Raw genomic sequence first — 15,166 nt, forward strand, 5'->3', positions numbered from 1 at the left:
CCCACCCCCGGCCTCATCCCATGGCCAACCCTTCCTTTGATCCCCACCTCTTTGACCTGATACAACCTGTCCATCATCTCTCCCACCTATCCGGTCTTCTCACCTCACTGGCCAATCTCCACCACTCCCCACCTGCACTCACCTATCATCATCCTACCTATCTTCCCCAGCCCCACCCCTCCTCTCTATTTATTTCTGAGGCTCCTTCCTCCTCCCCCATTTCTGAAGCGTTCCAACCTGAAACGTCAACTTCCCTACACCTCTGATGCTGCCTAGCCTGTGTTCCTCCAGCTCCACACTTAGGTCTACAAAATTGGGGCAAGGCATGAATCAGACAATAGTGAGTTGCTTACAGCTACAAATCACAGAACTTTACAGTGCAGGAGGCCATTCAGCCCATCATTTATGTACTGCACATGAAAGTTACCTGGCTAGTCACATTCTCCAGCCCTACTGCCATAGCCAGTATTCACCACTTCCAAATACACATCCAGCTCTCTTCTGAAACTTACTGAATCCATTTCCACCACTCTTCCAAGCAGTGCATTCCAAATCCTAACAATTCGAAATAAAGAAGTCTCTCCTCATTTCACTCCTAGCTAACTTGCAGACGATCTTGAAATTGTGGCCCCTAGTTACTGACATACCAGCTAGTGAGAACAGAATATCCTTCTCTTCCTTGTCAAAATTGTTCATGATTTTGAACATCTCAAGGTCACCATCTAATCTTCACTGGTCCAAGGAGAATAAGCCCAATTTCTCTAATCTATGAAACTAAAACTCCCTTATTTCTGGTATCATCATTGTAAATCTCCCGTACACACTCTCCAAGGTTTTAACATTCTTCCTTAAATAAAAGGTGCCCAGAACTGAAAACAACACTCCAAGTGAGGTGCAGCCAAAGACATGTAGAGAATTAGCATCACTTCCTTGCTTTTATATTCTTTGCCTATATTTATAAACCCCAAGGATTCTATAAGATCTCAACTTGCCACCTTCAGAGAATCATGCACTTGAATCCAAAAAAGTTCCTCTACTCCTGTTCTCTTCAAAGTTGTACATTGAGCCTGTATGGTCTCTCCATGGTTTCTTCTGCCAAAATGCATTATCTCACATTTTCCCGCAAAATTCATCTGTCAGCTATCTGTTCATTTGGCTGACTTGTCAATGGGACTCTGAAGTTGTTCAGTGTCATCTTTATAATTCAATGTTTTCCCTAGCTTAGTATCACCTGCAACTTTAGAAATTTTGCCCTCAGTACCCATTTCCAACTTGTTTGTGTAAAAATCAGAAAAACAAGGGTCCCTGGGAGACACTTTCAACTCGCCTCCAGTCTAAGAAATGCCCACTTGAACCTACTCTGTCTCCTATTCTTTTAGCCAACTTCTAATTACATGCTGCCAAGAGCCTATCAATGCCAAACATTTCTAATTTGCTTGTCCTATGGTACAGTAAACGATTTCTTAATGTCCAAGTGTACAACATTCACAGCACTACCCTCATCCACTATCTATTACTTCAAAGAATTCAATTAAACTTGTCAGACAAGACTTTCCCTTGACAAAGCCATGTTGACTTTCTACTATTAATTTATTTTTTCACCAAGTGTATATTTATTTTATCCTGTATTATGGTCTTCAGTTTTCCCACTATCAATGTCAAGCTGACCGGTCTGGGATGTAGGTACCACTGGATATGCCAGTCATTGCCTATCTATCCTAAATTTCCCTCAAGGTGGTGACGTTGATGTGCTTTTTATGCAGTCTATCTGGAGCAGGTGCACCTATGGAGTTGTTAGTAGGGGTGGTTGAGGATTTTGACCCAGTGATAGCAAAAGGAACAGTGGTTTAGTTTCAAGTCAGGATAACTCGGTGGGGACTTTGCAGACGTGTCCATCTGTCTGCTCCCATCATTCTAGGTTCTAGAGATTGCTGATTTGGAAAGGCTGTTGAGGGAGGCCCAGTGACTCACTGCAGCATATTCTTGTATATGCAACTGCCACAATGCTTTGATAGTAGATAAAGTGAATAATTACAAACTAATACATGAATTAGGAGAAGTGGGCTATTTGGTCTCTAGCCTGTCCTACCATTCAATAAAATCATGGCTGATCCAAATGTGCTTCGTCTCCCATCTACTACGGATAGCCTTTAACTTCCTTGTTAGTCAGTATCCATCCACATCTGCTTAAAAAAACCTTGAAGGCCCGGTAAAAAAAAGTGTTCCAAACATGAATCATGGTCCTCAGAAAAAGATAATCTTAATCTTAAAGTGGGAGACATTTTATTTTTAAACTGTGTATCTTAGTTCTAGTCTCCCCATACATTCAGTATGTTACGATCCCAGTTGGTGTTACTACTGGTTAATCCAGACTGAACTCTGGCTTGATCAAATATATCGTTTTCTTTTCTTCTCTTCAGTGTTTTTCCACTGAAACACAAATATGCTATGCTGAAAATTTATTTTGAACAGTTATTACACAAATGAAGAGATGATAAAAGAGAACAAATCAATTTACAGAATATAATTTGAAAGATTTCAAAGAAAATATAATCCCAAAACCATCACTTTACAGTATTCAAACAACAGAGAGCATTCCCTTCGATTACATCTAAAGGTTTAAGTTAAATGTTTCTTTCAATTCCTGGTCTTAGGAGTTTGGTGGCCTCCTCCTTGAGGAGTCTCACAACTGAACTTAGGACTTTCTCAATTGTGAATAACACAGTCACCTGTCTCAACGAAATACTTCTGGTTTGGAACTTTCAAACTAGAATCCTTACTCTGGCTTAACAGTTCTTTGTTAAGAGAAAATGTTCCATACATCTAAGTTCAACCAGATTTCTGCCAGCTGGACAACAAAATCCTTCCTCCCTAACAAAAGAATGAATGCTTCTGATCCTTCCAAACAGAAAGGAAGTCCTAATTATATGACTTGCCAAAACAGTGGAAACATCATCATTTAGGTGAACACCGCCTAAACGATGCAGCTCTGACTTCCCTGGTTCTGGTGCCAGCTCCCCGTTAAACAGGGCCCATTTATCCTACATCAATTTTTCCTCAAATGGAACTAACCTCATTTTCTTCAGCCGACAATTGGTTTATGGCTCAAGTAGTGATCCAGAGATTGTGACCTTTTTAGTTCTGCTTTAAAGTTATCCCCTAGCTGCTCACAAAACAGATTAAAAATAGGAGTATGTAATTTGGGACTTTGAGCTGTCATTCACTACAATAGGAGGAAATGATTAATTACTTCACGTCAGTCTTCACGGTGGAAGAGAGTCAGGTGGCAACCACCAGGGAAAAAGTGCTAGTGAAACTGATTGGCCTGAAGGTGGATAAATCACCTGGACCAGATGGACCTCACCCCAGGAGTTCTAAAGGAGATAGCTGAAGAGATAGTGGAAGCATTAGTGGTGATCTTTCAGGAATCGCCAGAGTCAGGGAGGGTCCCAGAGGATTGGAAAGTTGCTAATATGATACCCCTGTTTAAGAAGGGAGAAAGACAAAAAGATGGAAAATTACAGGCTGATTAGCCTAACCTCAGTCATGGGTAAGTCCATTGTAACATGAGATTTCTGAATTTTTGGAAATGTATAGTAAAATAGGGCAGAGTCAACATGGTTTCAAGGGGAGGTCATGCCTGACAAATCTGCTAGAATTCTTTGAGGAAGTAACAAGCAGGGTAGACCAAGGAGAGCCAATTGTTGTTGTTATCTATCTGGACTTCAAGAAGGCTTTTGATGAGGTGCCACACAGGAGGCTGTTGAGTAAGATAAGGGCCCACAGTGAAAGAGGCAGGATGCTAGCATGGATAGAAGATTTTTTTTCTGCCAGACAGCCAGAGTGGGGAATAAAGGGATCTTTCTCAGGATGGCAGCCGGTGATAAGTGGTGTTCCACAAGGGTCAGTATTGGGACCACAACTTTTCACTTTATACATTAATGATCTCAATGAAGGAACTGTGGGCATTCTGGCTAAGTCTGCAGATGTCGCAAAGATAGGTGGAGGGACAGGTAGTATTGAGGGGGTGGCAAGGCTTCAGAAGGATTTGGACAGGTTAGGAGAGGGGGCAAAGTAGCAGATGAAGCACAATGTGGGGAAGTGTGAGGTTACACACATTGGTAAGAACAATAGAAGCATGGACTATTTTCTAACTGGGGAGAAAATTCATAAGTCTGATGTGCAAAGAGACTTGGGAGTTCTAATCCAGGATTCTCTCAAGGTAAACTTGCAGGTTAAGTCAGTAGTCAGGATGGCAAATGCAATGTTGGCATTTATTTTGAGAGGACTTGAATATAAAAGCAGCGATGTACTGCTGAAGCTTTATAAGGCTCTGGTCAGGCCACATTTGGAGTATTGTGTGCAGTTTTAGGCCCCATATCTCAGGAAGGACGTACCGAACCCTCTCCAGGGCCAGAGGAGGTTCACAAGAATGGTCCCAGCAATGGAAAGCTTAACATACGAGGAATGTTTCAGGACTCTGGGACTATATTCATTGGAGTTTAGAAGGATGAGGATCTAATTGAAACGTACAGAATACCGAATGGCCCAGACAAAACAGATATTGGGAAGATGCTTCCACTGGTAGGAGAGTCTAGGACCCGACGGCACAGCCTTAGGGTAAAGGGAAGGCCCTTAAGAACAGAGATAAGGAGAAACTTCTTCAGCCAGACAATAGTGAATCTATGGAATTCACTATGGAATGTGGAGGCCAGGTCATTGAGTACATTTAAGACTGAGAAAGGTTCTTGATTATCAAGGTGATCAAGGGTTATGGGGAGAAAGCAGGAGAATGGGGTTGAGAAACTTACCAGCCATGATTAAATGGCATAGCAGAATCGATGGGCCGAATGGCTTAATTTCTGCTCCTATGTCTTATGGTCTTCCTCTCTCATCAGACCTCTTTGATGGCTTGTATCGAAAAAAAAAACTCACCCCAACTTGGCCTCCACAGCCTCCTGCAATTACACTGACTTTTGAGCAAAGGAAGTTCTCATTTGAATCCTAAATGGCTACCCCATATCCTATGATGGTGACCCTGGTTCTAAACTTCCCAACTAGGGAAAACATCCTCGCTGCATCTAGTCTATCCAGTTAAAATTTTATTTAATTTTAGTTACAAATCAGATCACCTCTCATTCTTCTAAACTCTAGTAAATATAGACCCAATTGAACAGTCCTGTCTCTGCAATATTAACACAGTAAACATCTGCCATATGACAAATATATCCTTTCTTTAGATAGGAGACCAAAACTGCATGGAATATTCCAGGTGCAGTCACACCAAAGCCCTGTGTAACAATCCCTCTTGCAATGAAGGCCCGTATAAATCATAGAATCCCTACAGTGTGGAAACAGACCCTTTGGCCCAAGTCCACACCGATCTTCAGAGCATCCCACCCGGACCCATCCCCTTAGATCCCACCTGACTTACACATTTCAGATCACTACCAGCAATTTCCCATGGCCAATCCACCTAACCTGCACATCTTTGGACTGTGGGCAGAAACTAGAGCACCTGGAGGAAACCTGTGCAGACAGTTGCCCGAGGGAGAGATTGAACCCAGGTCCCCAGCGCTGAGGCAGCAGTGCTAACCACTGAGCAACTGTGTCATCCCTGTGGAAGATTTTCCAATAATTGACAATGGATTCATGGTCACTGTTAGATTCCTAATCAAAATTTTTATTAAACTCAAATTCCTGCTGTGGCAGGATTTGAACCCAGGCCCACAAAACATTACTTGGGTCTCTGGATTAACAGTCCAGTGATAATGCCACTAAGCCATCTCCTCCCCTATATCATTTGTCTTCCTAAATTCTGGCTGCTCTTACCTATCTACTTTCATTGACTGCTGTACAAGGTCAGCCCGATCCTTGAACACATCCACATTTCCCCAATAATCAAGTAATATTCTTTCTTTTCACACTGAAGTGTCTGACTTCACATTTAGCCACGCTTGGTCCATTCACACAACATGTCTGAATCATTTGAAGCCTTCTTGTACCATGCTTTGTCTTCAGCAAACTTGGAAATATTGCATTTAGCTTCCTCATCCAGGTCACTTATGTTGCTCGGGCCCAAGCATTGACCCTTGTGGTATGCCACACAAGTCAATGTCTGCCATCTGGAAAAAAAACATTTATTCCCACACTTTTCTTGTCAGTCAACCAATTCTCAATCCATGCCAATATAGTATTCCCTATCCCACGCATTTTATTTTTATCCATTACTCTCTTTTCTGGGATCTTATCAAAAATACCACATCCACTGGTTGTCCCTCATCTACTCCACCAGCTACATCCTCAAACGGCTCTGGTAGATCAGTTAAGCAGGAGTTACCTTTTATAAATTCATACTGGGTTTGTCCAGTCTCAATGCTTTCCAGTCTTTTTTAATACTCTTGCATTTTCCCTACTATAGATGTTAGGTTAACTTATCTACTATCTTTCCCATTCTTTTTAAATAGTTGGGTTACTACATTTACTACCACCCAACTTGCAGGAACTGCTCTAGAATCAATAGAATTTTGGAAGGTGACCACCAATGTATCCAGCATTACCAGGACCACAGCTTTTAGTGTTTTGGAATGCAAGTTAACAGGCCCTGGTGATCTGTCAGCCTTTAACCCCACTAAAATCTCCCTAGCACTATTCCTTTCACGTTGCACAGTAATTAGTTTGATTTCTGGCTGGTTCCTCAACATATTGGTCTTAATAAAACATATCAAGTGCAGACTAAAATCTGCCATGATTACAGTTGTACCCACTTTGCATGTATCTGATTGCTTCCTTAATGTCTTCACTGACGTCTCCAATACTAATTGTGGACCCACAGACAACCCCCAACATTTTCTGCCCCTTGGTGCTTCTTATTTCCATCTGTGAAAACTTCACATCATGGCCTACTGAGCCAATATAGGTTCTCACAACGAACTGATTTCCTCCTTTACTAAGTACCGATCTAAACTACCTCCAGTCCCTTTTTCCATTTGTTCTTCCTAAATAATGAACAGTCCTAGAACTGTTGTTCCTATCCTCAGGTCACCTTGCAGCCACGTTTCTGTAATTGCAACCATTTCATAACCGTTTCTATCTATTTGTGTTGATTCATTTACTTTATTGTGATTATTCCACACATTAAGCCACAAAGCCTATAGAACTTGCCTTTTTAATCTTGTTAGCCATCATAGTTTTCCAATGTTTCTTCTGCCTTCTATTTTTATTTCTTACTTTTCTATGTTTTGTTTCATCTTTGTTTCTCACCTCTTTGGTTCCCATCCTGTCATTTAATTTAAAGCTTTCCAACAGCACAAGAACCATCACACCTTGCCCCACCCCTGAACAGTTCTAGGTCACACTGAGCTGGATACGGAACTGCAAATACTGAGTTGAAATTCAAACTGCAGGCATTTATGGAAAACAGATTTACAGTCGAATCACACAATTGTCCAGGAATTACAAAGCATCACCTACCCTATCAGCTTTGTGTTAATTTATTATTCAATGCCATTCTCCCAAAACTGTTGGTCCGATGCTCCGTCACACTGTTTCATACTAATTTGTTCCTCTCCTCCGCACTGCTTTACATTCCTTGAATGTAGATAGTGCCAATCCATGGGCTGCTTTCTCCTGGATGGTATAGAACTTGGAGCATTGAAGATGTGATTTTTTTTAGGCAAATGTGTTTGTTCACGTTCCTGGTTTTTGCCTTACATCTTACAGCCTTAGGAAAATTAGATGGACAGGTAGTTTCCACAGATTTGTCAGCCTCTGATCTGTCCTTGTAGCCGTAGTATTTATATAGCTAACCCAGCTCAGTAACCAGTCAGTGATAATCCTCAGAATGTTGATATGGGGCATTCGGTAATGGCAACAGTGCTGAACATTAAGGGGTGATTGTTGGCTCGTGTTTTTATTGGACATGGCCTTTACTTGAATCTACTTCCCATTTATCAAAGTACATGAACACCAACTGGCTACAAAAAGACACGACCAATACTCACTCCTTTCAATCCACATGGACAACGAGAACCATGGCTTTGACTGGGACAACACCAAGATCCTGGGACGGGCTAGGTCAAGGCAAGCATGAGAATTCCTGGAAGCATAGCACTCCACGAAGCAGAATTAATAAATACATTGAACTTGACCCCATATACATTCCACTGAAGGAAACCTGGAAGGGAGGCAATCCATTGCAATGGACCCCAGACCCCATGCAGGAAAACACACCGACGCTTCAGAGGCTGCACTGAGGATGTTACCAAGCACGGTAGTGAAACATCTACGAAACAAACCAGCTCTGTGAGCCAACCAACCTCAACACCCACAACCCGAGCTACAGATCTACTCCAAAAACTTATCAAACTAACCATGTTTTCGACGGATGCATGCAGACCCAGACTATTTCAGTAACTGAGAAGTTGCAAATAGTGCTGAACTTTGTGCAGTCAAACTTCCTGATATCTGACCTTATGATGGAGAAAAGATCATTGATGAAGTAACTAAGTGCTTGTATCTGGGACACTAACCTGAGGAACCCCCGCAATGATGTACTGGGGCAGAGATGATTGGCCTGCAACAACCACAACAACTTTTTCTTTGATCTAGTTATGGCTAAGAAAAAAAATACTGAAATGGAGAGCTGTCCTCACTTCTCCATTCCCAAACTCCAATTATTTCAGTTTTACTAAAGTTCCTTGGTACCACACTTGATCAAATGCTGTCTTGACATCAAGGATAGTTATTCCCATCACAACTGAAACATTCATGATCGCTAGATAGAATGTCTATCTTACCTGTTAACTGAAGGATTTGCCCCCAAAGTAAGTAAACTCTGATGCATTTTAGATCTAGAGCATCAACTTTCTTCCTTTCCAGAAAAAAAAAATCCCTCTGTTGAACTAAAATTCTGGAATCATTGGTTAATAGTAACTTCCTTTTGTTTTATACTCAGGACCAACATTTGTTGAATTTTCTAACATTTATCTTAAATAAAGTTGCTCCGTTTTATGTAATATTGTAACACAGCAATTCTCCATGAGTTGCAAGAATACTGTTGTGTCATTCATTTCTCAAAGTGAGATACAAGTAGAACCTGCAAAGCAGAGCAGATGAATCATCTGGCACTCATCTCTTCTCCCTCCCAAAAACAATTAAACACTATTTGCTGAGGCAGGTAGTAGGATTCTGTTCTAAATAATTCTTTTGGACAGTTATTAAAGGATTTCACACTGGTCATGTTATTCACTGAGGTTAAAAGTTCAAATGTTATACATACCATTTGAAAATGATGTAATGAACAAGAATATTTAGAGGAACTTTTTAAAAAAATGTAGATATGCCTAAATAGGGAAAGTCACTGAAACAAAGTGTCAAATGGCTTCAAAAGTCAAAGGTGCTTTTGGGCAAGAATGCATACATGGAATTGAAATCAATGCAAATGGAATAGTTTTAGAGTGGGAATAATCATTTCTGGAACAATTTTATTCCTTTTAAATTAAGGGAAAATCAAATGATTAATCCTGGTGAATTCACTTAAGATGAATGTAATACTTCATGTATGAAAATTAATGCACATTAATGAAATTGTTAGTACATCACTATTTATATTTGGCATAGCTATGTAGTAATTTCTTATTGGTTAGCCTAAAAAGATTTTCGAAACACCTGTATCTCAAACTCCAACCTGGAACTTGCAGGAATCACAACTGTAGCCAAAAGATCAAATAGCAAGCAATCAATACACTGATTGGGAAATAAAGCTTGTATGTTGCATACAAGAATAAGGAAATTAACTAGATTTTGAACTTACAACATCCAGTCAATCAATGGTAATGAATAAATTCATCATTTAAACTCTACCTTTACATGTCTAACTTCAGAATGTAACTCATGAAGGATCTTCTTTGGAGCTTCTTCTTCATGATCTTCATGAAAAAATAAAAAATACATTTAGGCTTCTTCAGATTTATTGGGAAAGTTCAAAGCTAAAGTTATAAATCAATGCACCAAATTAGGAAACAATATAATAAAATCAGCACCACACATGGTATACATACAGAATACTGTTAGGTAGCAGCTGAAACTTTAGCCAGGGAGGAAGCTTTATGCAAAATATTTCCTTTAACTAGCAGTTCCAAACATTTCACAAAGCACAATTAAGTTGGAAGTGGCCACATGGATACAGCTTTTAAGGATTGCATCACTTTAGTAGAATTGATTATTTTCCCATTACAACAGGACTTTAACTGTTAATTTGCCAGCTTACCAGATTCGTTATTCAAAGCATGATCTAGATATCTGGTTTCATTCTCCAAATTTATTGCGAGGGTCCTCAACTTGGTGAAGAAATTATGTATTGGATCCATTGAGAATACACTACTTTAAAAAAAGAATGAAAAATGCTTAAACACCCACAAATTCCTCAACTGTGAAAGCTGCTGTCACGTCACACATTATTATGCTGCGCTGATTCCTAAATCAAAAGATTAGGTCCTTTAACAGACTACTATGAAGTAGCTTTTCAGAAAGCAATTAAACATTTAATCATTTATAACACCATCTTGCCTTAGTTTACAGAAGTTACCCATCTAGAGGTTCATAGATCATTATCCATGTCACTCACCATCCTTTTACGGACACAATTCATTACACTTGGGCATTTATCTACCAATTCAACCATGTGTTCATCTTCCACAATCTAGGTTTATGCTGGCGCTTCCTTTACTCTCCACACTGAACCATACTTCCAATTCCATTTTCTTTTCTTTCCAACTATAAATGCCTTTCCTCCAAACCATCTTATGCTCTTGTCTTCTGCTTTTATTCCACCCTTCTGGCCACCTATTTCCTAGTTTTTGTTTTAAAAGCATCATTCCCACACAAGTACTGTTGTTAATAAAGTAAAGTAACCTTTTTTATATCACAAGGCAGCCAAATATTTGAAATGTTAACTAGCATTGGCATGGAGGGGAAAAGGGCCCCAGTCGGAACTGATTTTGTCAACAACGCTCTTAACCAATTGGACACCAAAACAATGATCAATATGATTGTATATCCAGTCAGTTCCAAATTGTAGATGTAAACAGACTTCTTGTTAGGTGTATCAATACTAGTCACTCCCACAAGTCTATTGAAGGTTTCTGCACATAAAGTTCTCCAATCTTTCAGAAGACAGAAACAGTTGGCCTGACAGTCAGACAAAATGGTTGTTGAATAAAAACAAACAGTCAAAGCATTCCAACTTGCAACACAAATTCATTTTCCCATCAAACTTGCGTGATAGAGCATTCACTTCATTGTGTTTCTAAAAAGTTTTACTGTTTGTGTTTCAACTCCCACATCCTTTTCACCCACATTCACGGAATCAAGTGAGATATCAATTTTAAGATTTGCATTCTCGCTTACAAATTCTTCCAAGCCTTGCTCCTTTCTTGTACTCTCCTTCAGACCTACAACCAACATTCCCTCTAAAGGCATGCAGCCATGCTCAAGGCTCCAAACATGACAGGTGCGCCAACTCATTGGTTTCTGCTTTGGGAAGCTGCTGTCGCATTCAGACCTCAGAACTGCACAGCAGCAAAAGGAATTGGTGATGATGGTATGAAATAAAAAGGCAATTATTACACTTCTTGGGATTGAATGAAAAGGAATCCCTGGGAGGGGGATAACGTGTTAGGGATAACAGAGGAGCGAACAAAGGCATCAGAGGGAAGAGGCCATTAAAAATACTGATGGAGACGAGGGAGAGAAATGTAAGTTGTTTCAGCGTTATGCTGGAGATGGTAGAAATGGCATACAACAATCTTTGACTAGAGTAGCTAATGGGGTGGAGAGTGAGGGAAGAGAACCCTATAATGGTTCTGAGAGATATGGGAAGTGGGTCTGACTTCATCACGGGCCCTATCCACCACAGTGGGCGATTACTTAGTTGAGGAGAAAGGAAGACACATCATAAGCACCATCACAGAAAGTGTATCATCAGGACTGTTGAAACAGATGAAGAAATGGCAAGAATACATGAGTACAGGTAAATCAAGTAGCTTTGAGAATTGGTGGGTTTATAATGAAGACTACTAAACATCCTATCCCCATAAATGGAAACAAGAAATGCAGGAATGGGTGGGGTGAGTCAAATCAGAGATGAAATTGGAGATGGTCAGAAAAGGGTGGAAATGACTGCAAAAGAAAACGTGAATAATTTTCCCAACATGATCAAGAAAAGGCACCAGCACTGAAAACCAGACCCAAAAAAGAGCTATTATGGGGGCTTTTACCACCAATACCCAATTGTATCTGTGTGGCATGTACCAAATGTACTGCAGCAACTCACCAAGCCTCCTCTGACAGCACCTTCCCAAAAGCACAACCTTTAGGTAACAGGCACAGGGAATGGATGTGAAGCATCACCTCTAGGCTTCCGCCCGCCTTCAAGTCATATTACCCTGAATTAGAACCATAATCAGTTCCTTCACAGTCACTGAGTCAATATCCCAACAATTCCTTTCCCAGAGCATGGTGGTGTACCTTCTCAGATCAATTGCAGTGTTGAAGGCAGTAAGGGCAATTAGACATTGCCAACAAATGTCAGCCTTAGCAGTGACACCCACATCTCATGAAATAATTGGAACTCTTCAAGCCCTAGTATTAGTCTGGTGAATCTGCACCCCCTTCCAAAGGAAATTTTTTTCCTACAGTTTCATGTCAAAAATAGAACAGCACACCACATGGAACCTGACCAAGGCCCTGTAAAACCCTACAAGGTTTTGAATCTCAACAACTCAAACTAAAATGCCAATATTTCCCTAGTCAATTTTGACCACCTTTCATACTTGTGCATTAGATGTTACTGATTGTGGAAATGGAGTCCTAAAATTTCTTTTCTCACCACAAGGAAAATATTTCATCTTGCCTTTATAATTTTAAATGAATGTAATCGCAATCTGAGCTTGAAATCAAGCCATCAGTTTTGTGCACTTACTCGATTTGTCGTGGTCATTTCCCATCATCCTCCTACCCTCCCCCCCAACACCACCATCACCCTGACACACCTTGCAGAAGTGTCTATTCTGGCTCACTTATTCTTATTTTCCCCCTTAAAACCAGAAGATTGTGAATTTGAGGCACAATCCACAGAGTTTAAGAGAAAAACTGTGTTTAGAATCATGTGTAATACTGAGGAAGTCCTTCTAACCAGCCATCTGCAACTAGTCTCCAAAAATCCCTTAGCACTACTTCTCTGTACTTTATGGTGCCCTGGCCAATAGCTAGCAATCAACCATCATCATAACTTATATTGTCAGTGTCACAGGCCTACTTGTGTACATTGCTGTGCTCAATTTGAGTATTATACTTCCTTTATTAACATTAGCAACAACTTGTTTAAAATTAACTTATTTTGCTGTAAACATTTTTGGCATTTAAGGGCTGAAAGCTGCTCTATAGTTGCAAGAGATAACAGTGTGGATCTCTACAGTTGCACGAGATAACAGTGTGGATCTCTACAGTTGCACATATTTCTTCTATTATTCCTCATAAATTTAATGTAAACCTGCTGATTTAGGTGTATTGCTATATTAGACCCAAATCACTCAATTAGCACCCGTGCACACAACATTAAATTAATGGTGAGTAATAACTAATAAAGAAAGTTCTGACTAAGGGCTGTTCAATTACAGAAATTTATGCTTTAGTTTCAGCAGTGACTCCAATCAACAAGGTAAAACAGCCTCTGCCAGCTTAGCGCGGCTTCCATTTGTAGGTTTGTTGGCCATTATGCTTTAAAAGAAAATTAAAATTCATTACATTCGGACGCAATAAACATGGACCTTCATTCATATTCTGAAGACCTGACTCCAGGACGGGAACCATTTAAGACGAACTCAACGAATCCGTCCACCAACCTTTCCGTTTTTAAACATTGCCAAATATTGTACAAAGTCAGCACACTAACATAAACAACTACTGTTCCCACAGAAATCACAAGATGATATCTCATTACTCTTATCTTTTGATATCCCCAGCGACAAAGCTCACTAACGTTTAAACTCACCACCGATACAGTTGAACCCCGCTACAACCTCGCGCCACTCAATTTAAAATCAGCTTCTAGAACGGAGCCCACTAATCGCGCCTGCGCATGCACCATTACACTCAACGGTCTGGTAAGGCACATGCGCAATTACTATCTTCCTCTTCCCCAGCCCAGGCTGTTTCCAGTGATTACGAAGTGCGGAGTTGGATGCACGCAGCAGGCCAAGCAGCAACTTAGGATTTTCTGATGAGGGTCGAGGCCAGAAACTTCAGCTTTTGTGCTCCTAAGATGCTGCTTGGCCTGCTGTGTTCATCCAGCTCCACACTTTGTTATCTCGGATTCTCCAGAATCTGCAGTTCCCATTATCTCTGTTTATAGTGATTGTACGTTTATCGCCTTCTCTTGAAAGTTCCACCACAATCACAAAACGGATTGTGTGAAAACGGGCCTGTTCTAAAGTTATGATCTGGCTGTTCTGCTTAATTTCATTAGTTTCTGTTGTATTATCTCAGAATTTAGCCCTCCAACGTCAAGTTCCAGCAAAAGGAGAATTTTTGGAATCACAGTGAGTCCCAAAATAATTGTGAGACTTGCACTGATGTTAAAATAAATCAGAGAAGCAGGCCTGATAGCATCTATGGAAAGAGACTTGACACTCATTAATTTTGTTTCTCCTCCATTCCTCCTGTTTGTACTATCGCCATAATAACAAGGTATAGAGATGGATGAACACAGCAGGCCAAGCAGCATCTTAGGAGCACAAAGGCTGACGTTTCAGGCCTAGACCCTTCATCAGAAAAGGGGGATGGGGAGAGGGTTCTGGAATAAATAGGGAGGGGGAGGCAGATCGAAGATGGATAGAGAAGATAGGTGGAGAGGACACAGACAAGTTAAAGAGGTGGGGATGGAGCCTGTAGCGGTGAGTGTAGGTGAGGATGTAGGGAGGGGATAGGTCAGTCCAGGGAGGACGGACAGGTCAAGGAGGTGGGATGAGGTTAGTAGTAGGAGTTGGGGGTGGGGCTTCAGGTGGGAGGAGGGGATAGGTGAGAGGCAGGGACGAGCTGGGCTGGTTTTGGGATGTGGTAGGGAGAGGGGAGATTTTGAAGCTTGTGAAATCCACATTGATACCAT

General features: G+C 40.7%; 1 protein-coding gene across 5 annotated transcripts in view; it reads right to left on the bottom strand.

Annotated features, from left to right (window-relative positions):
• The window catches only part of ska3 (spindle and kinetochore associated complex subunit 3), a 44,978-nt gene extending 30,824 nt beyond the window's left edge, over positions 1-14,154 (bottom strand). For 3 of the 5 annotated variants that reach the window (XM_059646667.1, XM_048532185.2, XM_059646668.1), the window contains exons 1-3: positions 14,042-14,087; positions 10,271-10,380; positions 9,865-9,929 (exon numbers count right to left, since the gene is read on the bottom strand). In XM_059646667.1, coding sequence (XP_059502650.1) covers positions 9,865-9,929; positions 10,271-10,370 — 165 coding nt within the window. In that variant the 5' untranslated portion in view covers positions 10,371-10,380; positions 14,042-14,087. Of the gene's footprint in view, positions 1-9,864; positions 9,930-10,270; positions 10,384-14,041 lie in introns of all 5 variants that reach the window. The other 2 variants (XM_048532184.2, XM_059646666.1) reach the window with 2 other exon arrangements.
• Positions 14,155-15,166: the final 1,012 nt, after the last annotated feature.

The sequence above is a fragment of the Stegostoma tigrinum genome, chromosome 6 (genome assembly GCF_030684315.1).
Source record: "Stegostoma tigrinum isolate sSteTig4 chromosome 6, sSteTig4.hap1, whole genome shotgun sequence".
NCBI lineage: Eukaryota > Metazoa > Chordata > Chondrichthyes > Orectolobiformes > Stegostomatidae > Stegostoma > Stegostoma tigrinum.